General features: G+C 37.4%; 2 protein-coding genes across 4 annotated transcripts; both read right to left on the bottom strand.

Moving 5' to 3' along the window:
* Positions 1-1,528: 1,528 nt before the first annotated feature.
* Positions 1,529-12,524, bottom strand: LOC128509419 (BOLA class I histocompatibility antigen, alpha chain BL3-7-like). The gene is made up of 8 exons (XM_053481158.1): positions 12,313-12,524; positions 10,256-10,519; positions 6,556-6,831; positions 2,158-2,439; positions 1,977-2,075; positions 1,864-1,890; positions 1,696-1,765; positions 1,529-1,581 (listed from the first exon to the last, which is right to left on the bottom strand). Exons 1-7 carry the CDS (start codon positions 12,380-12,382, stop codon positions 1,731-1,733), a joined length of 1,053 nt encoding a protein of 350 aa, XP_053337133.1. The 5' UTR covers positions 12,383-12,524; the 3' UTR covers positions 1,529-1,581; positions 1,696-1,730.
* A 5,624-nt stretch (positions 12,525-18,148) lies between these two features.
* On the bottom strand, positions 18,149-24,319 carry LOC128509417 (DLA class I histocompatibility antigen, A9/A9 alpha chain-like). Of its 3 annotated transcripts, none has more exons than XM_053481154.1 (7): positions 24,214-24,319; positions 22,738-23,010; positions 19,401-19,667; positions 18,928-19,212; positions 18,744-18,845; positions 18,526-18,552; positions 18,149-18,427 (listed from the first exon to the last, which is right to left on the bottom strand). In XM_053481154.1, the coding sequence occupies exons 1-7, from the start codon at positions 24,272-24,274 to the stop codon at positions 18,393-18,395; spliced, it is 1,050 nt and encodes a 349-aa protein (XP_053337129.1). In that variant the 5' UTR covers positions 24,275-24,319; the 3' UTR covers positions 18,149-18,392. The 3 variants fall into 3 exon arrangements, with proteins under 3 accessions (XP_053337129.1, XP_053337130.1, XP_053337128.1); XM_053481155.1 differs by having other exon boundaries at positions 18,153-18,285; XM_053481153.1 differs by lacking the exons at positions 18,149-18,427; positions 18,526-18,552 and having other exon boundaries at positions 18,560-18,845.
* Positions 24,320-27,965: the final 3,646 nt, after the last annotated feature.

The following is a 27,965-nucleotide window of genomic DNA, read 5'->3' on the forward strand; positions in this document are numbered from 1 at the left end:
AAAAATGTCTTAATACTCCCTGTGTGTGAATAGGAGATGTCAGTGATTAGCTTTCTATCTGGCTGAACAATTGTGCAAATTACAATCAGCTGTTAATGAACTGAACTGAATTAAATTGAATAGGTTTATTGTCATTACATGCATTTATTCCTTCCTATAGAGAACGTGGATTTAAGCCGCAGAATTTTAATTAAATAAGTAAAATTTATATTTTAAAAAATGTTCAGCGACATCTTATGATTTTTTTGATTAAATAAGATGAAAGTTTGAGATCACGTTTAATAATTAGATTTCAATTGCATACATATACAGTAAGCCTGTATTACAAAATGTACAGCGCTATCTAATGATTTTTTTTTTATTATTTCTTATTATGTATCAGTTATTAGCAAGTTTAGAATACTTCCAACACCATCTGTGGTAATGAAAATATACTTTCAGTACAATTAATAAAAAAATAAAAAAATTAAGGGCATTTTCCATTTAAAGTAGCATATCTTCTCTTCCTGTGGTCCGATTGTGATGAAATAAAAACTATACGTTACAACAAACTCGGCCAAATATGCCTTTGAAAAACCCTGTATTTGCCCAGAATTTGCTGGTATTTATTGGAATTCATTTTTCCCTCCACCCGAAAACACAACCCTAAAGCATGATAGATCCACCCCCATGCTTATTAGTTGGCAAGGTGTTCTTTTCATGAAATGCTGCTCCTTTTTTTCTTCAAACATGCCTTTGCTGATGTGGCCAAAGAGTTCTATTTTAACTTCATCAGTCCACAGCACTTGTTTCCAAAATGCATCAGGCTTCTGTAGATGTTCTGTTGGATACTTCTGACATTGGATTTTATGATTGGGACACAGGTAAGGTTTCCTTCTGCTGACTCTACCATGAAGGTCTTGTGAAACGGTGCACCACCACTCATGAGTCTGCTAAATCTTCCTGCAGGTTCTGATCAGCATATGGGCCAACCATTTTGGGTATTTTTAATTATCTTGGGGTAGTTAACTACATAATTTAAATAAGGGCTCATCCAAAGGTGTAAAATAACATTATTTGATGTAAAAGCACAAAGTCCAGTGTGTATCTAATTTAAAAATGTTTGTCACAAGTTCTGTCATGCCTATGGTGTTTGATAGATTTTAAGTCATGCATTTAAAAAAAAACTGAAAGTGAGTTTTTGCTCTTTTCAATCTTCAGTACAAAACCTGGCAATGTTTTTGGAGAGTTTAGAAATAATGATTATGAGGTTTAATACGCTGTTTTTGTTCTTTATGTACCAGCTGAAGTTGTGATCAAATCGTTTACAGAATAGACTATATGTAGATGAATAGGCAGCAGAAAACCTCAAATAAACTGAGAGTTAGTGGACACCCTAATACAGAGCGACCTAAAGAACTATTGTGTTGTTTCTTAAAAAAAAAGGCATGGGCAAAAAGGGAAATTTCCATAAAATATAAATCATTTAATTAAATATATACAGTATTTACAAAATAATAATAATAATAATAATAATAATAAACTATTATAAAATTGTAATGTGCAGAACATTCGAGGACATTGGCAGAGGATCCATCTCTCCTAGAGAAACAGACAGACAGAAAGAGGATGAACTCTGAGCTGAGACTGAATGTTACTTTCCTCCACACACAGATGTTTATTCCATATTCGACTGTAAACTACATCATGTCTTACTCTCTCAGTTCAGCAGGAAGACACAGAGTCACACTTTATGAGTTGTTGGTTGAAGAATCTCCTTCAGAGGCTGTAAAACATTCACATCCATTACAAAGTGACTAAACACTGTGTATAAATAATGTAGTGGTTTGAAACATTAATTATGGATCATAAAGGTTCACTTACAGGGTTTGGCTGGAACAGGTTTGAAGCCTGAAACACAGACGATGAACAGACAGTTAGTATCAAAAATGTATTATTTTTTAAAAACTTCACATCTGCCTCCTTCCTCCTCTCACCAGAGTTCTTCTTCTTCCAGACCACAATTCTAGCACCAACAGCGACGAGAGCGATGAGAGCCGCGATTACAGCAGCAATGATAGGGATCGTTGCTCCACCTGTTAAATCAGCACAGAGTCTTTATTATCTGCTGCTGCAAGAAATCAGCTTTCACTCTCTACAGCTCTAGTTTATTAGGACCTTTTGGTACTTCTCGCACTAACTCCTTCTCCAAGCTGCTGTGCTGAACCATGCAGGTGTAGGTGTGTTTCTGCAGCTCCTCAGCTGGGACTTTCAGAATGCTTCTCTTCTGGAAGCTTCCATCCTGGTTGGGTAACGTCTCTCTGAGCTCCACGTCCTCATGCACGTCCTCTCCGTCCTTCTGCCAGGTGATGTTTAGTGCTTTGGGGAAGAAACCTGTAGCGTGACACACCACCTCTGGAGAAGGAGAGTGTTCCTGGAATACTGACACCTTAGGGACAACTGCGGAGTCACACAGATGCGTGAATATTAATACATTTAGCAAGATTGTTTTAGTTTTAAATAACATGAGGTAAAGTGCCTGCAATTAATTTAAATAATTTAAATGATTTAAATTAGAAGTGTTTCAGGATTTTCCTTATAAATAAAAGAATCATAAAGCAAGTTATTTATGAAGTAAATTCATTCATTCATCTCATTATTATCTAGACACATTTTTCTCACACATACACAAATCCAAATTTTTTTTTTTTTTTTTTTCATTTTTTTGAAGCTGCTTTGGGACAATGACCATTGTTAAAAGTGCTATATATATAATAATAAAAAAAGGAAACATTTTTTGCTATAAAGATGTAAAAGCTAGTTTTGTGTAACTAATAACAGATAATATTAATTATAATAATAATAAAAAATAAACTTAATCTTTAATATAAAGTGCTATACAGGGTTATTACAGTTTTTCCATGATTGAGATTTGCTGGACGTTTTGTTCCAAACAAAACAAATTTCTTCGTATACAGCATCCCCGGCTGCACCATGTGCTCACTGATAAAGCACTTGAATTCATTTAACACACAATTAATTCTCCAGCTGAAAACTCTATTTTAATTTAAAGTCACACAATTTTCATGCATCAGGGAATATTTCAAAAATATAACCACATTCTTAAAAGAAAAAAAAAAAAATGGATTATAAAACATCCCTCATCTTGGCCACGACTTGCACTCTCTGGTCTATGTTTACTGTAATAACCTATTAAATTGGTACCTGGCAATGTACTTAAAAAGGTATTTTTGGGTGATGGGATGGTCTTATGAAACAAGCAGTCTGAGGAATATTAAACTTTGGATCAGGTTGATTCACTGATCTTTTAAACTAAAAGTATCTATTGGTCTCTGTTGAAAGTTGGAAAAGTTGTAAGGAGGAACTTGTGGACCAAAGGCCAATGCCTGCCTTACAGGAAGTGGGACTGGGGGCAGTAGGTGCGTCTGAATGCCCCCACTTTTTTAAACAATTTTAAACAACTCTGCAGTGGCAAGGGGGGGATGAGATTAATCCAGAAATGCTGAAGGTTCTCTATGTTGTTGGAATGTTGTTATGGACATGACTGTACAACATCACATAGACCTCAAGTACTGTACAGTGGCTTTGGACCGGAAAAATAAGGGTGAAGGTCCCCATCTTAAAAAAAAAAAAAAAAAAAAAAAAAAGGGGACCAGAGAGTGTGTGCCAATTGCTGGGGTGCCACCATCCTCTCCATCCCTGGTAGATGCTCTATTGGAAAAGATGCCAATGCTGCTTTTTGCAGATAATGATGTCCTCCTGGCACTATTGCAGGGGGACCATCACCCTTCAATTTAACAGTTTGCAGCTGAGCAGAGTGTGAGATGAAACAGAGTTGTAAGACAGTCGGATGTGGATCAGCACCTCTAAATTTAGGGTTCTCTCCTGAAAAAGGATGGCATGCTCCCTTCAGGTGAGGTGGAGAACCTATCCTAGGTGAAGGAGTTGAAGTATCTCAAGGTCTTGTTCACGAGTCATGGAAAAGGAGATTGTGATATTTACATTTGGGCATTTGGCAGATGCAACTTACATTTTTATCTAATTATATAAGCAGTTAAGGGTTAAAGGCCCAACATTGGCAACTTGGTGGTAGTGAGGTTTGAACCTGGCACATTCCGAACCGTAGTCCAATGCCTTTACTGACCTCCCCCTGACCATAGGTTTGGTGCAGCTTCTGCAGGGATTCTGTTTGCAGGTATGTAGTCACTGTACTGAACCTTAGTGGTAAAGAGGCAGCTGAGTCATAGGGTGAAGATCTCGATTTACCAGTCAGTGTACATCCCTACCTTCAACTATGATCAAGAACTTTTTTTTTTTTTTGGTACCAGAAAATGACCAAAGTAACAAGTTTGCAAAAACAAGTGGCTGAAATAAGTATCTTTCATAGGAGGTGTCTGGCTTTCTCTCTGAGATTTGTGAGTTGTGAATCGAGAATGAGCTTAAAGGAGACACATCGAAAGGAACCAGTTGAGGTGATTTGGACCATTGACTTCCATTAAAGGTGTTCCAGGTAGGGCCAGCTGGACATGCTGGTGGTATTATACAGTCCTGTAAAAAATTATATATCCCCTTTCCCCCTTTTTTTGTTACATATTTGTCACAATTAAATGACTGAGATTTTAATATTAAACAAACATAATGCGAATAAATACAAAATGCAGTTTTTAAAAGATTTTATTTATTAAGGAAAAAAGCTGCCTAGCCTACCTGGCCTAAAAAATAAATAAATAAATATTTGCCCTCCTTTCTACATCATGAATGAACTGTAATTAACCACATTTTTGGAAAGCCGAGTTAGATTTCACTTGCCACACCCAGGCCTGATTACTGCCAGACCTGTTGAATCAAGAAACACTTAAATATAGCCTGTCTAACAAAGTCAAGCACATTTAAAAGATCTCACGTTATCTCCCAAACAAAAGAAAAAAATATTTAGGAATAGATGAGAAACAAAGTTATTGACATTTATAATTCTGGAAAAAGTCACAAAGTAATTTCTAAAGCTTTGGGACTACAGTGAAGCAATTATCCACAAATGGAGAAAACTTGGACCAGTGGTAATCCTTATCAGTACTGGCCAGCCTAACAAAATTACTCCAGGAGAACATCCTCATCCAGGTTGAACCTCTCACATAAAACCCAGAACAACAGCTAAAGAACCTGACCTGAATGACTTCCATAATGTATGGAACCATAAATTATGTGCTCTACCAAAAAATCCTGAAGGAGAATGTCCAGCCATCAGTTCATGACCTCAAGTTTAAGCATACTTGGGTTATGCAGCAGGGCTAGGTTTTAAGTAGACTAAAATAGGTTAAGTAAATTAGGTAATAAATCTAATTTAAGACTGTATTTTGTATTTACTTGGGTTACCTTGTTTAATTTAAAAATTTGCTTGATGATCTCAATCATTTAGGTGTGACAAATATGAAAAAAAAAAAAATCAGGAAGGGCCAAATACGTTTTCACAGCACTGTATCTTTCAGGGGCCTGAGAGAAGTTAAAGGTCCCGCAAGAGGACATTGCTGGAGACAGGGATAACTGAAATGGCCTAAGTGGTATAGATAATAAATATGTTTGTGTGAGTGTGTAAAACACATACAGTACATATAACATATACACTGCATTTAAAAAAAGTGTTTTGTAATTTTATTTAAAAAATATTTATTTATGGCTTTAAATAGTAAAAATCAAAAATCCAGTACCAGAAAATATTAGAATATTTCATTTTGAGTTAAATTACAATCCATGGGGTATAAATACAGTGAATCGCTCAGTCTAGTTCAGTAAACACATGGAGAAGACTGCTGACGTGACACTTGTCCAGAAGATGATTATTATCACAAAAGGTTCTGTATTAAATCATATTCATGAAAAATTTACTGGAAGAGTAAAGTGTGGTAGGAAAAGAGCCTCAAGCATCAGGAATGACTGCAGCCTTAAGAAGAATACCAAGCAAAGATGATTCAAGAACTTGGGAGAGCTTCTCAAGGAGGGAGGCTCAGTGCATCAAAAGCCACTAAAGACAGATAATGTATATTGCTGTTGCATTTCTAGCATCAAGCCACTCCTGAAGCACTGACAGTGTAAGAAGGAGAAAAAAGACCGGGACTGTTTCACAGTGGTCCATAGTCATCTTTTCAGATGAAAGTAAATGTTTTCTGGCTGTTGGAAATTAAGGTCTCAGAGTCTGGAGAAAAAGTAGAGAACACAAAATATAGGTTGATTGAAGTGCAGTTTAAAGTTTCCACAGTCTGCTATAGTCACCTGCTGGTGTTGGTCCACTGTATTTTATCCAAAGTCCAAAGTAAATGCAGGCATCTACCAGGACACTGTATAGCACTTCATGCTTCGAACTGCTGACAAGCTTCATGGAGATGGCAATTTCTTTTTCCAGAAAGAAGCTACAGTCTGCTTAGCTAGTGGGTAGAGGGTCAAATAGTGTGTTTCTGTGTGTGTGTGTGTGTGTGTGTGTGTGTGTGTGTGTGTGTGTGTGTGTGTGTGTGTGTGTGTGTGTGTGTGTGAAAATGTAACTGAGCAGATTACACAGTTTACCTTTCTTCTTCAAAGTCACTCTGCTGTAAGTCTCAAACTTCCTTAAATGCTCTCCACACTCAGACGTCAGGAAGTCTTTACAGTATTTAGCACGGTTTACTTTAGACTCCCACTTGCTTTCAGTCATTACAGCTAGAGGTTTGGCTGCACTCCAGGAGACAGTCTTCAAATCCAGACTCATGAAATCTTCTCCATCACAACCGTACTGTGTGTATCCTTTAGTGGTGTCATTATCATAAAGCTCACAGCCTAACATCTGCTGCCATGTATGTATTCCTGTGGATAAACAGAAACACACACACACACACACACATCAGTGATAAAATTTGTTCAGTTGAGTTGTCTAACATTTTTTTAATAAAAAGAATAATTTTGCACATACCTTTTCATAAAGTATTTAACACATCTGTTTTTTTTTCCATTCCCCCCTCATCACCACCACCAGTGGATATAGAAAAAGGTTGTGCATAGGCACAAGTCAGGAGATAGATCAAATAGAAAATCAAAGGCTTTATCACTGCCTAGAAGAACAATGAGGTCTTTTATTAAGAAGTAGAAAATATTTGGTCCCTGAATCAGGACATCGCTCCAAACTGGATAAAAGAGCCAGGAGGAAACTAGTCGGAGAGGCTACCAAAAGGCCTACAGCAACTCTGAAGCAGTTGGGGGAATTTATCACAAAGAAAGAGTGGTCATTGTGTGCATGTGACAACAATGTTACAAAGTCTCCGCAAATGTGGCTTGAGAGGGTTGCAAGAAAGAAAGCCACTCCTTAAGAAGGGGCACATGCAATCATCACTGAGCTTTGCAAAAACACAGGTGGTCAAAAAAAATATTTGGCCACAACACCAAACCATATATCTGGCATTAATCCAATAGAGCTCACCATCCCAATAGCACCATTCCTACAGTAAAGCATAGAGGTGGTAATATCCTGTTATGGGAGTGTTTCTCTGCAGCAGGGCCTGGAGCACTTGTCCGGGTAGAATGGATAAGGCAAAAAAGAGTCAAATTCTTGTGGAAAACATGCTGCCCTTTGCCAGAAAGTTGACGGTTTACCTTCTAACATGACAATGATCGAAAGCACACAGCAAAACTCACCACACAATGGTTAAAAGAGGAAAAAGATAAACGTTCTTGCACAGCCTAGTCAGAGCCCAGACTTAAACCGCAATAAAAATCTGTGGAATGACTTAAAGACTGCAGTCCACAAACAGTCACCATCAAATGTAACTAAACTTGAGCAGTTCTGCAAATAAGAGCAGACAAATAGTGCAAAGTCTAGATGTGCAAAGCTTTGTGAGCCACTGAGAAGGTGATTAGCTTCACCTGATCATTTTTAGAAGCCAGGTTAATCTTTTTCCAAATCAGTGATTTTTTCCTGACATGTTGGTGTTATACATTTAACTTAGATGTAAAAAGATGCACTGAGTTACAGCTGAATAAAAAAAAACTGTGTCTGTCTTCATTTCAGGCTGCAATGCAACAAAATGATATAATTTTTAAAGGGGGATGATTCTTTTCTATGCCTACTGTATAAACAAGATTCTGTGCCAAGTGAAGTCTGGCTCAGATCCTATTTGACCGATCGTTATCAGTATATAGACTTAAATGGTGATTATTCTGCATGTTCTCTGGTGGAGTTTGGTGATCCACAAGGTTCAGTTTTAGGCCCACTGCTTTTTTCCCTTTACATGATTCCTCTAGGCAACATAATCCGGAAACATGGTATTAGTTTTCATTGTTATGCTGGTGACACAGTAATATATCTCAGCAAAACCATATGAGAAAAACCAGCTCACTAAAGTTGAGCAATGTGTGCAGGATATAAGAGATTGGATGCTAATTAACTTGCTTTTGCTTAATCCTGATAAGACAGAAGTTCTAGTCATAGGACCGCATAAGTAATATTTTAGATCACACTTTAACTTTGGATGGCCTTTCTGTTCCATCAAGTGCAACAGTAAAAGACCTCGGTGTGATTATAAATTCCAGCCTTTCATTTGAAGCTCATGTAGATAATATTACCAGGATAGCATTCTTTCACCTCAGAAATATTGCCAAGATAAGAAATATATTGTCGCTAAACAATGCAGAAAAACTAGTTCATGCTTTTATCACCTCAAGGTTGGACTATTGTAATGCCCTACTGTCTGGTTGGTCAACTACTGTAGGTGCATAAACAAGCTTCAATTAGTTCAGAATGCAGCAGCGAGAGTCCTTCCTAGAACCAGAAGATAGGAGCACATCACCCCTACCTTATCTTCACTGCATTGGCTCCCTGTGAATTTCCGCATTGATTTTAAAATACTACTTTTGACATATAAAGCATTAAATGGTCTCGCACCGCAGTATCTGAGTGAACTGCTAGTGTCTTATGATCCACCATGCCTACTTCGATCAAAGGATGCAGGCTGCTTGTCAGTACCGCATATTATGAAAACTACAGCTGGGGGCAGAGCTTTTTCTTACAAAGCCCCAAAATTATGGAATAGTCTTCCAAATAGTGTTCGGGACTCAGACACAGTTTCAGTGTTTAAGTCAAGGCTAAAAACCTATTTATTTAATCAAGCATTTTTATAAATAGATTTATCTTGGGTAAAGGAGCAGATCTGGGGGACTCATGGACGTAGAGTATTATGGTGAACTGGTATGGTTAGATGCTGTCCTCCCGACTCTCATTGATCACTCAGGTTTGTTGACGGTGAGGTGATTGTTTGCTTTACATCTCATGAAGCCCTTATGCTTGTGTTTCCCTCTGGATCTCGTCGCATGGATGCCCCATGTCTCTTTGGGATGCGTCTGGTGTCTGGGGATGGTTTCACTCCACTATGAAGACGGTTCTGGCCTTGACTGGTGTTGACTGCTGTTTCTCTGAGGACTTGACTTGGCTGCAGTTGCTCGATAGTTCAAGACTGGAATTTCCTACAAGTCTACCTGAGTCTCCAGTAACTACCTGGACTCTATATTAACATCAATTAACATCAACTGTTATAGCTGAACTGCCTGCCACCTAACACACAGTATGAATGCAGATCATTTACTGCTTTCTGTTTCACCCAAATGAGGATGGATTCCTTGTTGAGTCTGGTTCCTCTCAAGGTTTCTTCCTATTACCATCTTAGGGAGTTTTTCCTTGCCACTGTTGCCCTCAGCTTGCTCATCAGGGACTGTCTGACCATTTTGATTCATACACATTCACATTCCTTACAAATTTAAATAATTCTTTTGATTGTGTAAAGCTGCTTTGCGGAAATGACAATTGTTAAAAGCGCTATACAAATAAAATTAAATTGAATTGAAGCTCCCAAGTGGCGCAACAGTGGTGGGAATTAAATACTTGCTAAGTTTGTTTAGGAATAATAATTTAATTTAATTTTAAGTTAAATGTTACACTCTTGTATGTTAAATGTATGTCAAAAACTAATGTTTTAAGGTACTGTACATGAAGCTGGTGAATAAAGCTATAAAGTTATTAAAGTTTTAAGTTATGACTCAACATTTTTTTTAAATATAGAAGATCTTAAAATTCCTTAAAAATCTGAAAAAAAAAGATTATATTGAATCAGGATATTTATAAAACTGTTATACTTATAGAATCGCAATATAAATCAAATTAGCCCCTAGATATCGCATGGTTATTTCCATCCGTAGTATTTAGGGATGTGTGTTACTGAATAAAGTTCTTAGTGTGTTTTACCTTTGGTCTGATTAAAGGTCTGCATTGCTGTAGCCACATTGACTTTGAATTTTTCCTGGTGAGCCCACATCCTCTCGGTCACACTGTCCCAGGTACGTGGCTCATCAGACTTTAACTTTTGTGCCCACTTCTTCTTTGGGATCGCCTCCCTGATGTTACTGTCATAGTACGCAAACTGCTCTCCATCCAGCAGAACAACCGCAATGAACTCTGGGAAATTCAGTCCTGTGACTCCAGTGTAGAAATACATAAGTGTGTGCCTGTCTGTAAAGGTTTACAGTGTTTTAATAAAACTCATCACAATTAAAATAAAGCAAATAAAAAGAACAAAATAAAATATAATTGGCTTATAAAAAGAAGATATTTGTTGATTAAAAATTGTAGAATTATAACATTACCAAGATATACATAGCATGTTAAATTATGTACACTGAATAAAAACTTGTCGCAATACTTTTTTTTTTTTTTTGCATTGCATTGCATTCCCTACAGCGTTTACAGTGCTTAAAATTTTCAGGACTGCAATTTATGCTGGTTGTATATAATTCAAGCAGTTAAAATTAAGTGCAAAAACAAATAGCTTACTTTTCTGGTCAAAAAATATATTCAGCTGTTAAAAATACCATCATTATTATTATTTTTTAGCCTCACAAATCCAGGCTGCCAAAATGTTTGTATTAAAATTCAGATTACTTCACACCCGGGATACCACAGTAAGAACAATGAAATGCTAATTACTGTGATCTGTATTTATCGCATAAGCCCATTTTTGTCTGCCGTTCAATTGGCAGTCCAGCCTGTTAGTTAGAAGTTCTGCATTCTGATCGGCAAGGAGTTCCCTGAGAAGGAGACTGCACAGAGAGCAGGAAGCACACGGTTAAGTACACTGTGGATCAAACTGCAGCAACCAGCAATCTTTTGTTCTTCCTGTGATATCCCAGATGGAAAGATGTGAATTATTTCTACCTCAGCTTTATTACCTGAATATAACAACCGAATATATTTTCAAACAGCAATTTAGAAAGATCCATATTTTGCCCTAAATTTTTGATGCTTGAATTTAATTTTCATATAAATTGCAGAACTGGACATTCGTGTGGACTTGTATTGACTGTAAGGATTTTTCGCCACCCAGGACAAATTACACTGAAGAAAAAAAAATATTATAATGACATGTTTTTGTTCAGTTCATGTAATTTAACATGGTATTTTGCTTTGAAAAGTTTTGACACTGTTAGACGTCCATACAAAATGATCTTGCCAATACTTAAACATGGTAACACACGCAATCAGTAATCAAAAGGCAAGAATTCTTCAATAGAAGTATGTGACGTCCCCAGATCCTCTACTTTACGACTGTTTTCAATTCAATTAAAAAAAATATATATATATATATATATTTATCCCCAGGGGACAATTTAAGGCACACAGAGTAGTAAATAAGATCAGTTTAAATAAAAAATAGAATAATATAAAATAGAATAAAAGTGTTGTAATGATGATAAATGGAATTAGTCTGTTAGTGTAAAACAGCTTCAAGTAAACATCTGTCCAACATCTGTAAAAACATATAAACTGTATAAACACTAATCATTAAACTGTTTATAAGCAGGTGCACAGTAATCATCATCTGGATCGATATACTTGTCTATTTGGATCATTTGGACATAAATTGCTGAAATGAATGACACATTAAGAAGTTCCTCTGAGAACACTGGGAGAAATTGTTTTGAAAAATTGTTTGAGACCATGTGGTCTTACAGTAACCTACGTTAGTGTGTTGGTTCTGCCCTCCTGACTTAAAGAAAAAACAGAACTTGTGACTATAGTCAGCTGAACAATCACATGTCATAACTGAAACTGTTTCTGATCTTATAATACATGTATGGTGCAGAATAAATCCACAGTTAAATTAATGTTAAACTTTTTCCCCTCACTGTGATTTGCTCCTCGGTTCTCTGAATTTAAAGACAGATCATTTAAACAGTGTAAACCTGCTGTGATTACAGACACAGTGTGTAAGTCTATAGAATAAAACTCTACATTTCTAAACTCACCTGCTAATGAAAGATGAACAGAGAAAGTGAGAATAAGTAGAACCTTAATTACAGCGCTGTCACGGGCCATTTACACTCCAAACCTTTAGGCAGGAAAAGTTAGTGATGATACAGTTACTGTGACACAGAAGATCCGAAAGTCGTACTAGTGATGAATCGTTGATGAAAGATTCGCTCTGTTTGAACGAGTCTTTAACATGACTCAGAAGAACGAGTCTCAGAGAGTGATTCATTCATTTTCTACTGAGAGCGCATGCGCAAACCATCGCAGAACCGAACCAGTTCAATTCTGTTCCCTGTGTAAAGTCACGTGACAAAAGAACGAACGACTCAGACCTGATATGCCTTTAGCTGCATTGTAATATTTACATTACTGGAACTATAGCCAGACGTGTTGGGGGTCTGTTTATTGAAAATGTAACATTTTATTTTATTTCTGAACAAAATAATGAAATGAACTAAATGACTCACAAAAGATTCATTTATTTTGATGAACAAGATTCAAAGAACCGAGTCACTAAAAGATCCAAACTTCCCATATCGAGCAGAAGGGGCGTGTCCAAAGGAAACCTCGCTTCGAAGTGTCTCTCTCTCTCTCTCTCTCTCTCTCTCTCTCGGTTCCCTGAGTCACGTGACCAACGACAAACGAAGCCTCGCGTTTGCTGGAATCACGTGACCGTTTCCTTCGGCGCTTAAGTAAAGGCTGGTGAACTCATATGTTATACTGAAATATTCAGAGATGTTGATTATTTGCAGAAACATTTTCTTAAACAGTGCAGCTGCATGGAATTATTAATTGTGTTGTCTGCTTGTGATGCTACACAAAATTTGTCCACTAGGTGGCAGCACAATGAGCGCTTGAATGAAATAAAGCTTTTGGTGAAACTGTTGGCTGGGTGAAGCCTCGACACCTACATGAGGCTTCTACGTGTACAGTACATACATATAGAGAATTGGAATTACGTTACTCTCAGTCCTATACAAACAACACTAAGTACAAAAATTACAATGTAAAAGAACAAAATAGTAAACAAAAGAAATAAAAACACCTAAATAACACAAACTAAGATTATAACAGTAATTAAGAGTTACTTTATAAAGTTTTTTTTCCACACGGAAAAAACCTATATAAACATATATGTTTTAATATAGGTTTGATATAGGATTTTAATATATGTGACATATATAAAATTGGCCGTTTTCCTATATTATATGTACATATATGCGTACATACATACGTGCATATATGTACCTATGTAGGTACGTGTATTCACGTATATATGTACGCATATATGTATGCATTACTAAAATCTAGGTAAACATATAGGTGCATATATGCACACATATATACATGCATACATGTACCTATGTGCATATATGCACCTGTATTTTTACCTAGATATTAGTAAAATTATTAAAATCCATAGCTGCTAGACAACAAATAAAAGCCCAAAATGTAGAATTTTTATTTTTTTATTTTTTTAAGAACAATCAAATAGTAAAAGAACAAAAATATAGTACAAAAACAAAAATAAGAAAAAAAACTCAACAGGAAGAAATATATATATATATATATATATATATATATATATATATTTTTTTTTTTTTTTTTTTTTTTGAGGACCTTCTCAGCTCCTTGAGCTTTGAATTGATAGATGTCTGCCCTTGGGTGGCTGCCGGCCACTTCTTCAATGTAGCATCTAGAGAAGACAAAAATAATAAGACAAAAATAATAATAATAAATGATTATTTATTAAAACTTCAGACGACAACAATCAGTGCCACGAGGTTATTTGCAACACTATATGTTCTACAAAATAGAGGACTACACACCTTATAGCGCAATACCTTAGAAATGTGGCTTTAGAGAAAAGGTAGGATTAAGAAGTGAGCAAGCGATTAATTAGTATATACTGTAGGTCCCAAGCAGATACAGTAACAATAATGGGTGCCCTACCTTATGCAGTCTCCAATGCCTAATAAACGCGACCAGCTGCTTCCCATCCCCTCTGGTTGGCTTCCGAACTTGAAGTAATATTTCAAAATTATTATTAAAGGGGGGTGCAATGAAGGTGGAGAAAGCAGGAGTTTTTTTATATACACTTCACTTTTTCTTGAGGTCCACGAAAATACAAAAAAGCGATGGCCCGCACACAAACATAATTTATTCCACAGAATATGACTGACTTGTTTTTTTTTTTTTAAGGACAGAAGAGATTAGGAACATGTTTTGTACCATTTAGGTTGCAGCAAAGTCTCAGAGTCGAAGGTGCCCAGCAGCAGATTCCGCACCATGGCAGTAGCAGAGGTGGCAAGGCGGGCTGCTCTCCACGCTTCTGCCTGGCAAAACACCCCAGAGCCCTTTCAATCTGAAAAATAATTTTACATCACAATATTAATTTATTGGCAACTTTTAGAAATTTTTCATGTTTCATACTGATTCTCGCTTAGCTTCCCAATAGTTAATAGGATTTTATGTATAAATGCAGATTAATGATAAAGATATGAAACAGTGTTATAAGCTAACCAAAACGGAGCCAAATACATATTAGCAACCATAATCTAAAGCTATCCAAAACAAGGGGAAATACATTAGAACATTTATAAACATCTGTAAACTCCATAAGGCATTAGCTTAGCCACCGGGAAATATCATGTTTGTGCTACAGACAGCATGTTAGCATGATTTACCTAAACTATGTAAATGGCATTGAAAGCCAATGTGTCACACAAGCTGACAAGAGCTAGCTGAAGTGAGGAAAATATTTACTAATATTAGTTTAATATTATCAGAATAAGAGTTATATATATATAAGACTTAATAACTTAACCAGTGTGTCCTCTGTTGGATATTCTCTCTTCAAAATGCTCCCGTTCGTCCTCAGGGCCACACAGTCTTCTTCTGAGGTAAATGTAAACTCCTCCCACTTTCCAGAACATTCTGAAGAGTTTCCTTGGATGTGTAGTAGCGCGTGTCATCTTCCAAACACGCAGAAAACTGAATCTGTGTGCAAACTCAAGCCTGTCTTTGTGTGTGTGTTTTTTATGCCAGTGTCCGGGGGCGTGGCTTAGTATGTAAATTAGCCAGACTGATTTCCGTGTGATTGGCATGTGGGCGTGTCCTGCCTCGGGTAATTAGCAGATAATGAAGTGAAACAGAAATTCTAAAATGTGTATAACTATAGTTAAATTACATAACATGCCAATTACATGTGATAACATTTTCACGTGTTTGCACATAAGTTTTTTGCTTTTTTTTTGGTTAGTTCTTAGTTATTGCCTTGATAATAGAACATATGAGCGCATCATGTATGACAGTTGCCAAAGTGAGATATGAGCTAAAATGACCAGATCCTGCCATGAGCTATATAGGAGACATATCTTGTATGTACATATACAGTAGGGCTTATATGTGGATATAAAAAAGCAATACAGGAGACCTATATGGCCTGTATATGCACATATATTCACCTCAATTTTTCCTATATGCAGCATATATATTATCATATATATGCATATATACTGCATTGCAACTGGCTGGCCGAGGAGCAAAGCGGCGGCAGAGTTGAGATTCCTGACCGCCTGATGGATGAAGCGGTCTCTGCAGTCTCCTTCCTGATGGCAGCAGACTTCAGAAGCTCTGAGTTGGGTCGGTAGGGTCACGGGTGATGCTGAGAGCTCTATTTTATATCCTCGAGGAAGGGGAGAGAGACACAAACAATTTTTTCAGCTGCTCTCACTATCCACTGGAGCGTCTTTCTGCAGGACACGTTGCAGGCACCGTACCACAAAGTGATGCAGCTGGTCAGCATCCTCTCTATGGTACCTATGTAGAAGGTGCACATAATGGGGGTCGGGGCTCTGGATCTTCTCAGCTTGTGGAGGAAGTAGAGACACTGCCGTGCTTCCTTGGCCAGTGCTGCAGTGTTATTGGTCCAGGAGAGATCTTCTGTGATATGCACACCCAGGAATGTGGTGCTGTTCACCCTCTCCATGGTCACACCATTGATGAGAAGGAGAGTGCTGGGTGTGTGCTCTCCTGTAATCGCCTACAATCTCCTTCATCTTTTCCATCCTTTAGAGAGAGATTGTTGTCTGTGCACCACCTGGCTAGGTGGCTCAACTCACTCTTGTAGTTAATCTTATCTCTGTCGCTAAAGAGACTCACCACAATCGTGTCGTCCGCAAACTTGATAAAGAGGTTAGACCTGTGAGATGGTGTGAAGTCATGGGTCAGCAGCTCGAAGAGGAGGGGGCTCAGCACACATCCTTGGGTTCCGTGCCTTCAGTGAGGGCCGGACTGCGACACAATTTCTAAGAGACTCTCAGATCACATGAGGAAATATTTTATTCACAAAAGAACATAGAGAACATATGTTTAAACAGAAAATTTTACTCCTTTAAACACTTTCAAATGACATTTCAAATTTGATGCCTGCTACAGGGCTCAAAAAATTGGTACGGGGACAACAAAGGAATTAAAAAGGTTTAAGTCAAACCGGGACTTGCAGTGTGATACAGTAACCCATTGTTATAGTATTTCCTATTTTTATACATATTGAATGGTTGATGTTTATGTAAAACTTTACAAATTAATTTTAGCAGTTACCGCACCTCTTCAGTTTTTCTGTGAAGTTTGGGTGTGTTTTACCTTGACCTACATCAGTATTCACAAGATGCAGAAGTAAAAGAGGCAGAGCTTCACTATAAACTGCCCTCTCCCTCAGGATATTGGTGAAGACGGGGTTCTGGCCCAGTGCAGGACTGGACTCGCACCTTATAGACTGTCCTTTGTTTAAAACATCCCCCCCCCCATATTAGTATGTCGCAGATAACATACTATGTTATCTTTTCAGACATGATTCCTTCAATGAACCTGAATGCAGTTCAATGGTCAGCTTCATGTTTCTCATTCTCTAAGTCACACTGATAAATCATAGGTCGGTCCTAGTAATAGTTACACACAGGATTATGATGTGCTGGTGTGGGACACAGTACATGTAGTAAACCTAATAATAAACACTATCCAGGAAATAATGCTAGAAAGTCTGTAACTTTGGATGGCGTCTTAATAAGTTGGCTAGCTTTTTAAGTACCTAATTTTGGCTCATTCAAATGGCAACCCAGATGCAACGCCCTGTACGGATCCAGACTTATAACCAATCATTTGATAAGGCGCTTCATTTTTAACCAGTCCACAGCTTCCTTACCTTTTTTTTGGTCTTGAGTAATATTCTAATTTTCTGAGACACTGAATTTTTGGTTATTAGCTGTAAGGCATAATCATCAAAATTAAAGGAAATAAACACCTAAAATATGTCTCTGTGTAATGGATCTCTGTAATACAGTACATGAATTTTATCTGTTGACATGTGTACAGTAAATGAGTTTGTCTTAAGTCATGCATTTAAAAATCATACTGTGCATGTGATATGAGGGAACAGATGTATATTAGCAAATCAGAAAATTATCCTCACAAGAGAGCATTTCTGATCCACGTGCATTTGTTTTAAGACTAATCATACGGTATACAGTACATGCTTCATCAGTCTCTCTCTCTCTCTCTCCCTATGGAGCGATGAATGAATAAATTGACCTGCTATCAGATTACCGCAAATATAAATTCTATCAGATTAATGTCAATATAAATGAAACTGGTGTCCACACTGAGCAATTTGTAGAAAAACATTTTCCCCTCAGTTGCTGCTGCAGAAAAGTGAGTTTTTTTCCCCTTATCCTTCAGTACACCAGCTAGTTAATGGAGACCCTTACACAGAGCGACATAAAGAAGTGTTAAAAAAAGAAGTGTTGTGTTTCTATTAAAAAAGAATAAGGGGAAAAAAAGACTTGGGCAAAAAAGAGAATTTTAATAAAATATAAAACATTTAATACAATATATACACTATATACAGTAATAAAATTAAATTATAAAGTGCAACACAATAAAGGATGTTGGCAGAGGATCCATTTCTCCTAGAAGGACAGACAGAAACAGCATGAGCTCTGAGCTGAGACTGTTAAACTGTAAACTACATCATGTTTAACTCTCTCAGTTCAGCAGGAAGACACCCAGTCACACTTTAAGAGTTGTTGGAGGAAGAATCTTCTTCAGAGGCTGTAAAACATTCACATCCATCACAAAGGGACTAAACACTGTGTATAAATAATGTAGTGGTTTTAAACATTATTTATGGATCATAAAGGTTCACTTACAGGATCCAGGTGGAACAGCTCTGAAGCCTGAAACACAGATGATGGACAGACAGTTAGTATCAAATCTGTCTACTGGATTTACTTTCACAAGACAATTAGTCAATATTAGCTTATTGTCTCGTCTAATTTATCAGTTCAACTTAAACAGAAGCAAAAGGAATTAGAAAGTGTAAATCTGTTCTTTAAAAACTTCCCATCTGCCTCCTTCCTCCTCTCACCAGAGTTCTTCTTCTTCCAGATCACAATTCCAGAAACAACGGTAACGAAAGCCGCGACTACAGGAGTGATGATAGCAATCCTTACTCCAGCTGATCTTCCACCTGTTAAATCAGCACAGAGTCTTTATTATCTGCTGCAGCAAGAAATCAGCTTTCACTCTCTACAGCTCTAGGTTATTAGGACCTTTTGGTACTTCTCGCACTAACTCCTTCTCCAAGCTGCTGTGCTGAACCACGCAGGTGTAGGTGTGTTTCTGCAGCTCCTCAGCTGGGACTTTCAGAATGCTTCTCTTCTGGAAGCTTCCATCCTGGTTGGGTAACGTCTCTCTGAGCTCCACGTCCTCACCCACGTCCTCTCCGTCCTTTTGCCAGGTGATATTTAGTGGTTTGGGGAAGAAACCTGTAGCGTGACACACCACCTCTGGAGAAGGAGACAAGTGTCTATGAAACACTGACACCTCAGGACGAACTGCAGAGACAGATTGAAGAAAACCCCACAACTTGTAAACAGCACAGAGAAAACTGCTTTTTCCTACCAGAAACCTGAGTGTGTATTCAGAGTGTGGTGTATTAGTGTGTACACTAGTGGAGTGTGTTATTACATATAATAGTGGGTGCACTATCAGAGTGTGTGTTGGTGTTGGTCACACTCTTTACCTTTCCTCTTCAGTGTCTCTTTGCCATACTTCATTAAACTGTCAGTACACGTGCTCTCCAGGTAGTTCTTCCAGTATTTGGTATAAACACTATCAGACTCCCACTTGTGTTTGGTGTTCAGAGCTTTAGCATTAGCTGCGCTCCAGGTTTCTGTTGTCAGGTTCAGACTGATGAAGTCGTCTCCATCGTAAGCGTAATGATCGTATCCTCTAGTGGTGCCGTCACCATTCTGCTCACAGCCGTACATCCTCTGTAGTGTATCAACACCTGCACACACACACACAAAAGAAAATCTACTTAAGTGCTGCTGTCTGAGATTCACTATAGTGATACCCTGATGTGCACAATTATTGTAGTATATTCCATGGTTGTTAGGACATTTATGGTTGCATGTCAGTGGATTTCTTTAAAATGTCACTTAGATGGTGTTACAGCCGAGTCCAAGCCACTCTGATGGTGATTATACACAACCTTTCTTGCTTAACTGTGGTACATTCTTATAGAGAAATGTTAGGTTAAATGAATTAAATAATCAGCAGATAATCAACAACAAATAATTAAACGTATTGTTCAGTATAAAATAGTAATAATAATAATAATAATAATTATAGTATTGTTTTGGTGCTTTTTAAACATTAATATAAATAATTAATATGAAGCACTTGCAGGCAGCATGCTGCATGAGAAATCTACTATGTCAAACATACAAAGTGTGGTGTGCATTTGTATCCACTCGCTTTACTTTGACACCCCTAATTCAAATATATTGGAACTAATCGCCTTCAGAAGTCACCTAATTAGTAAATAAAATCCAGCTGTGTGTAATTGGTGTAATAATCTCAATTTTCTCCTCAGTGCTAAATCTGTAGTATACTTACTCTCACTTACTCATCTACAAATCTTTTTTCTGTATACAGGGTTGCAGGGGGAACTCACTAACACACTACGGACGATTTAGTGTAATCTGTACAGTGGTTACTCAAGGGGAAAGTCTATGACTGCCACGCACTCTGTCGTGGCCAAACGGCAACAGCCAAAATAAATCAGTCCCAATTCAAAGTAATTTGTGAAATGACCGCCAGGTGGCGCAAATTATTTTTAATGGTAAAAATGTCAATTTTGGAGTCAGTGGTCCGAGCACAACATAATGATCTTTGTATGATAAAATGACTCGTGGCATCTACAAGAGGCGCTTTAGTTTCAAATAATCATTTAATGCTGAACCCAAAACAGCAAAAGAACATGATAATAACAATCTAAAGAATAACATTCATCTAGATTTTAGCTGTTTATGTCCAGCATTGAATAATTATTTACTTATTAATAATTAAAGCTGCTCACATCGCGCGCGCTTTCACTTAAAAAATGCAGTGTTTAATCAAGTATATGTCGCCTCTCTTTTTATGAAACGATATGAGCTCTTGTCGGCTCATATTGGGAGCATTTTGATCAAAGGGTAGATTAGAAGGGGAAAAGTAAAAGTGTCTACAAACAACATAGCACAATGCATGTGTGTGAAAGGCCAAAATGTGGTTGTAAATTAATCTTTTAGTAAATGTAAAATGTTCGCGTAAACCCGCGGCGTGCGCTCTTTCACTTTGCCGAGTTTTGATCTAAAGTCAGATGAATGCGCGCGCCGAAATGAGAGGTTTATAATCTCTTTCCCAAAAATATAACAAACACACATTTATACGTATTAAGTAAGCCCTGTCTTTGCGAAACGCGCGCCGATGTGAGCCGCCTTATCTCAGTCATAATATACAAATATGTTTTAGCTGTGTAGTGGACCGCACGCGCACAACCTCTCGCGGGCGAGCCTCTGAATACACAGTTTTAATGGGGGTGGGGATAAGAAACACCGCACCGGCAGAACTAGACTGATGATTATGAATGCGTCGGGGAAAACAGCAAGGAAACTGATTGGCCATTTTAATAGTTCTTTTTTACTTTCATTAATAAGTTTGTGTCTTTTCGTCTCAGCTGTGAGTGGATGCGCTGTAGTAATCCACTTTTCATACGAATTACATAAGCTGATTTTTTCCCATTAGTTCATATAAAAGCAGACATTTTGCTTCTATAAGTATATTGTGGCGTGGGCGGAGCGGCGGCTGACGACCAGCATGCCTTGCGGGGATGTCGGTGTGTTCACCCTGATGGGGAAGGGTGTTTGGGTTAGTGGCTTCGGCCCTGTTTGTGTGTGAGGGGGTGTGTGACGTGTGAAATGTGCTCCAGTTCAGGCTGACGCTGAATTGGATGTAGGCTCCTGAGTGAAGGTGCTGCTCATGCCATACCTGCTGTGTGCCTAATAAAGTACCCCCAGCCATTGCATTGGGCAGCAAATAAGCTCACTCGTCTCTCCAGCATTCCTTCCGGCGTAAAAACGCTACAATATATTTTTCACGTGAGGCAAGTGTACATGGAGTTTCGGTTCATTTTCTGACGCGCTCAAGTTCACAGAAACCGAGACAGAATAGCGCTGTATCCCTGTTTGCTTTCATTATTTTACAACATCATAACGTTTTGTCGTCATTGTGCGTGCACTTAAATAAAAGTAAAGTTTTATAAAGGCTATGTAGCTTATATAGGTTTATTATATAGGTTTTGCCCATTAATCTGACAACACCTGTGACTCACCCACGTTTTCTGATACACACACCCAGAGTTTTCTGGCTACGCGAGTGTTACACATGGTAAAATATAAAGGCTCTGCAATGGCTCTCAAGGCTTAAGCAATGAGTTTTCACTTTAAATATTGACTGTTTGTTGTATTACTTCTTATTGCTCTTTATAGAAGTTTATTTTATGCAGAAATGTTTTCAAAAGCACATTTTGCTTATGCCATATTTTTGTATGTGCCCAAGACTTTTGCACAGTACTATAAGTAAAACAGATGTTAGGTTTTACTGAGCTTGCCGGAGGATATGAGTTCTTCTGGTAACTTTGTCACACTCGCTCCTTTCTATTTTTATGCAAATCCCAGAAGCGTACATTAGGTTTTTGTTTCCATCTGAAAACTGGTCTGTACTATATTTTTTTTCCATCACAGCATAAATTCTCCCGTAATGTTATCTATTTATTAATTTTTAAGTTATATATGGAAATACTAAAATAATTTGGTACATAATTATGCAGACATGATAAACATATGTAATAAAATTGGTCCAGCATATAATATGGTGCCTAAGACTTCTGTATCACAGTACTGTATATAATGTAAGATGTTGGAGGTGCGAGGTGACAGCACTAACCACTACGCCATCGTGTCGCCCAACTATGAAATAATGTTCTATGGCTGCCATTGGCTTAATAGCAACATTAATAATGTGTTTATTCTTACCTTTACTATGATTCAGTTCTTTCATTAATCTTGTGAATGTGCTCTTATAATGATCCTCATTGTTCTCCAGTTCCTTTGTCACACTCTGCCAATACACTTCACCCTCAATCTTCTTTATCCAGGCCTTCAGGATCAGCGTCCTGTGGCTGCTGCTGTAGGACATAAACTGCTCTCCGTCCAGCAGACCTACAGCAGTGAACTCTGGGAAATAGATTCCTGGTGTGACTGCAGTGTAGAGGTACTGCAGAGGTACTTTTACTTGAGTTTGTGCATCTGCAAGAACAACAACAACAACAACAAAAAAAAGATTTAATTTAAAAAGTCTAATTACAGTGTCACAGCATTTCCGCTCAAAATTCCGATCATTTTAAAGTAATCAATGTATTTAAAGTTATTTTTTCCTCTTCAACTAATAACAAATCATCCAAATCAGGGTATCAGTGCTAAAGTGTCTCACACCCTAGGTAAAAAAGGCGAATTTATATAAATAGAATCTATAAAATAAACCATTATTCCTAATACTTAATGATTCTTATGTCCTGATCTATGTTTTTTTTTTTTTTTAAATATCCGTACACATTTATACTTTTATTAGATCAAAAGAAAAACATTTAATAAATAAAATTTCATGCGCTTTTATGTTTCAGTGTCCGGAACCTTTTTGAATTTAAATCTTTCAACGACCCTAACTGTCATTCAGATAAAAATTGGCCAATTTAGATTTCACATAAACCTGAAAAAGTGTATTATTTTAAAATGCTAAATTGTAAAGATTTTGTAACATGAATTTGACATGGTTACAGACACTATCAACAGTTTTTACAGGTCATGCTTCTAGAAACTTACACCAATATTAGTTTTAAAACTCCAAGTAATGTAAATAATTTAATACAATGTTATTGTCTGAAGTGAGACAGTATAACAAAAATTGCCATTTTTGGGGCTCATATAAAATCCTCCCTCCAAAACAGCTGAAGTTAGAAACTTGAAAATTTCAGTGAAGCAGGATTGGTCACTTCAATGTTGCATAAACTTAAGAAGTAGCTACTTTGGCCACGCACACACACGCACACACACACACATACATTCTGTATTATTTGTATAACATAAAAAATAAAAAATCAGCACCAATACTGTGTTTTGACTGAACGAATTGTTATGACACTTTCCATTGCTGTGCATTATGGGTGGTAAAGGCTGAAGGCATGCAACACACACACACACACACACACACACATTTTACTTGAATGGACTACTGAAAAATATTAGGCGACTGATTTATATATATATATATATATATATATATATATATATATATATATATATATATATATATACTGCGTTATAACCAGCTTCGGGATGATAGTGTAGAGTGATATATAGTGATAAGTGATGATAGTGTACAGTGAGACAGTAAACTGTTTTATCTGTGTGTGAAGAAGCGTCACTTTACTATAAACACACACTCGGTCTGACCTGCGGATCCGTACAGTAAACACGCTGTAAAGATGATGTTCATCAGCCCGGTCCGCTCCATCCTGATGTTCACACACCGGTGTAGAGTCCTCTGTGTGCTTAAATAAAAAAATATAAACTTATATATTAGATTATAAACTGTAGCTTCGGACATCTGAACTCAAAGTGAAACCGGCTAATGAACCGGCATTTTGAACCAGCTGCACGCCCTCTCTGTAGTTCCAGTAAAAACTAAGCCGCTTTAAGTCACATGACCAAATCCCGCCCACTGGCGGGGCAGCGATATCTAGCTGTGGACTTTAAAGTGCGCACCCTCCGCCATTCTCCCTTCAGATCAAGGGCTCTCTGCTGAGGGGACTTATTAAATGAAATTTCCTCTATTTGGAACGGCCTGAGGAAGACTGTTCCAGCTGAAACAGCACTCCCAGCGTTACTATGGTAATGTTTCCATATATATATACAGTGTATATATATATATATATATATATATATATATATATATATATATATATATATAATTTTATCATATTAACTAAATAAGTAAAAAAATTCCATGTATATGTCAGTGCACTTAATTTTTGAAGCAGAAACATCAGTAAATGTGAAAACATGGTTAAAATTAATTTACATTTTTGCATTAATTAATGTCCCTACAGCTCTTGCTTTTGGGACATGTTTTAGGGCGGTTCGTTCTCGCATGGAGCATGCTGTTGGGCATATTCCCATAGACATGGACTACCTGCAATTCATTTGCATACAAGAGTGGGTTTTTCTGAGTTCGGTTTCTGAGTTGGTGACCATCCCACCGAGTATTTTAGTGGGAATAGCAGAACTTCTCACATTAATTCATCAGAACATGCCCAGGAGGGAGACCACCGTGGTCATCATTCAGCAGAAACAAGGGGCAAGGGGGTGTCCACATCTCGAAGTCTCACCTGATCATATCAATAATCTACTGGACATGGATTTATCAGTTCCCACTATTGCTAACATGCTAGTGATCAGTAGAAGGACCTTGTTCAGACGAATGGCGGATAATGATCTCTCAGTTCGAGCTCTATATAGTTCGAACTCTTACTGTGGCTACAGAATGATAAGAGCGGCATTAAAGGCACAAGGAAACCGGGTGCCGTTTGACCGGGTCAGAGCTTCAATGCACCGAGTTGACACACAGGGAGTCATATCACGTTTGACAAGGCTTGGCTGTGTAGTTCGAAGGACTTACTCAGTCTCTGGGCCAAGGGCAATTATGCACATTGACACCAATCATAAGTTGATTCGATAGGTAATAAAATGTGAACGTTAGGTTTGTAATAGACTGTACTTAGTCAAACCATGTTACTATTTTGATTTGTGCTGTTAACAAAACATTTGTATAATTTTAACTACAACATAGTCATTTTTGGAGGTTATCTTAATTAAGTAACCCAAAATAATTTACAAGAGAAGATAATTATTCAGTCTTATGTTTCTCCTTCTTTAATTTCATACTGTAGGTAATGTACCTTGGTGCTGCACCTAACAACCTCACTTTAACCACACTGTTTTTTCTTCAGGAAGCAGTGAAGACTTTTGGCTTTCCACTAAGGTACATTAGATAACAATTACAGGCCATTATATTGCTTATAATTTTTTTATTTATCTAGTATGGCACCCATTCAGGAAAACATACTATTAATCAATAAAAGTATCAAAGTCCAGTAATTTTACTGTGTACGTTACCTTTAACTAAACTAGGGTTTACCTAAATTTAAACCCAAACTGGTTTTGCCCTAATTTGGTATATAAATTCTAAAATGTATTCAGGGGATTTGGATCAGGAGAGTGGTTAATTCTAGGACAAGGAAGCTTAATCAGAATCTGAGAAATAAAATTTACTAAAATGCATGTCTCCCTAAATCTGCATAATGTTTTTACATTTTCAGGGTAAGAGCAGCTGTGGGCAATGTTAAGTCTATCATCTTGTACCAGAACCCATCATGGAGGTATATGGCCCACTTTTGATAGCAGTAATCAAAATACATGTGTGGTGGTATTAGGCTTTATTCATTTAAAGGATGAGAAGAATAGAAAAAAGAATGTAATTAATGTCTGTTGCATTGACAGCTATACAGTAGGTAGGCCTTTATGTGTTATGTTAAGTGAGCCAATATTTGTCTTTTAGGGACTAAGCGTACCACATATTGATTGGGAGAGTAGTGGCCTCTCAGCAGATGAACACACCAGCATCGTTATTCCGACAACTGAACGCTCCTTGACTGATGGACAAATGGCAGCACTAAGGGAAGCTGTCGACCACAAAGCAACTTCACAGACATTTGGCTAGGACATCTATCTAGCAATGCTTCAGTTTTTCCAGTCTATTCTTGTGGAGTAATCACATTTATTTATAACTTGACATTAATGTTTTAACCATGACAAGCACCTGCTGGAAAGAACTGTGAGTGTTCGGTCTTGAAACTATTCTCAACTTTTGTTTGGACTGAACTGATATTCAATTACAAATGCTGTGTATATCGATGGAACAAAATAACTGAGAGAGAATATTGTTGACAATGGAAAAGTAGAAATTGTACATTTATTTTGCCATAATAAAACAATATCACACCTGGAAGTTGATTTTATTTTGACCAAAAACATTCCATAGGAGCTGAAGAACAAACATCTTATTGTGTGGTGGGTGCAGTAGAAGCATCTAACAGGCCATTTTGGCAAACACTATATGTATCAACTAAATATATCTACTATTGCTTAACTCTATATAAAAATAAAAATAAAAAAAAACATAACAGTGATATTACTGGTAAAGTTGCATTTAAACATTTAGGCTACGTGATTAACACCAATAAGGTAACTGCTGTAATAAAGAAATCACTTTTCTTACAGTTTCTCACAATTGACAAAGCTAAGTGATTAAGGCTTAAGTTAGACAAGCCCAAATCCATACTTGCATGTCCCAATGCACATTAGTAGATCCATTTTGATAATCTTTGTAGTGGCCTGGCAGACGGGGTATACAGAAGCAGGTAGAGGATCTTGGGAGATCACCTCTAACAACTTCCACAGACAGGTTTTCTTTCACAATCTCCCATCCAACCCAGAACTTTAGCAAGTCCTTCCGCTCTTTGCTGGATACTGAAATGTAATATATATTTTTTATAAGTTATATTGTCGTTCATGACAGCAACATAATTTGTGCTCTTGGACACTGCAAATTGCCCAATTTTTATTTTAAAATACATGTCACTGAAAACATGCATAGCTAACTAAAGATGAACAATTATGTGTAAAACGGCATTTACAGTCAATGTGTGTACCGACAAAGCAGGCTGTATAGAGTTGGAGGTACTTTGCAGGTGTCAAAATGTCTATTAACACATATTAATGAACTGCTTCAAGTACCCAATGATACACTGGGTTGTTTCAGCTGGGTATTCCTCATCATCATCATCATCATCAGCAGGCCAGGATATCTGAGAAAGCAGCATCTACAGCAGCAACAGTTTCAGCGACCATGATTAGGAGACTGTTGGCAAACAGTAACTGAATAACTAGTGTTGTGAAAAAGTAGTATTTGCTCCCTTCTTGTCTTTTTTTTTTTGGCAGGGGGGGGCATGATGTGGCATGATGTGTTGCTTTTTGAGCATGTTCAGCATGCTGCACTTTGTCAGACTGGTTCTATTTAAGTGATTTCTTGAGTTTTTTTTTTTTTTAATCAACAGGTTTGCCAGAAAACAGTCCTGGGTGCAGCA

The sequence above is a fragment of the Clarias gariepinus genome, chromosome 21 (genome assembly GCF_024256425.1).
Source record: "Clarias gariepinus isolate MV-2021 ecotype Netherlands chromosome 21, CGAR_prim_01v2, whole genome shotgun sequence".
NCBI lineage: Eukaryota > Metazoa > Chordata > Actinopteri > Siluriformes > Clariidae > Clarias > Clarias gariepinus.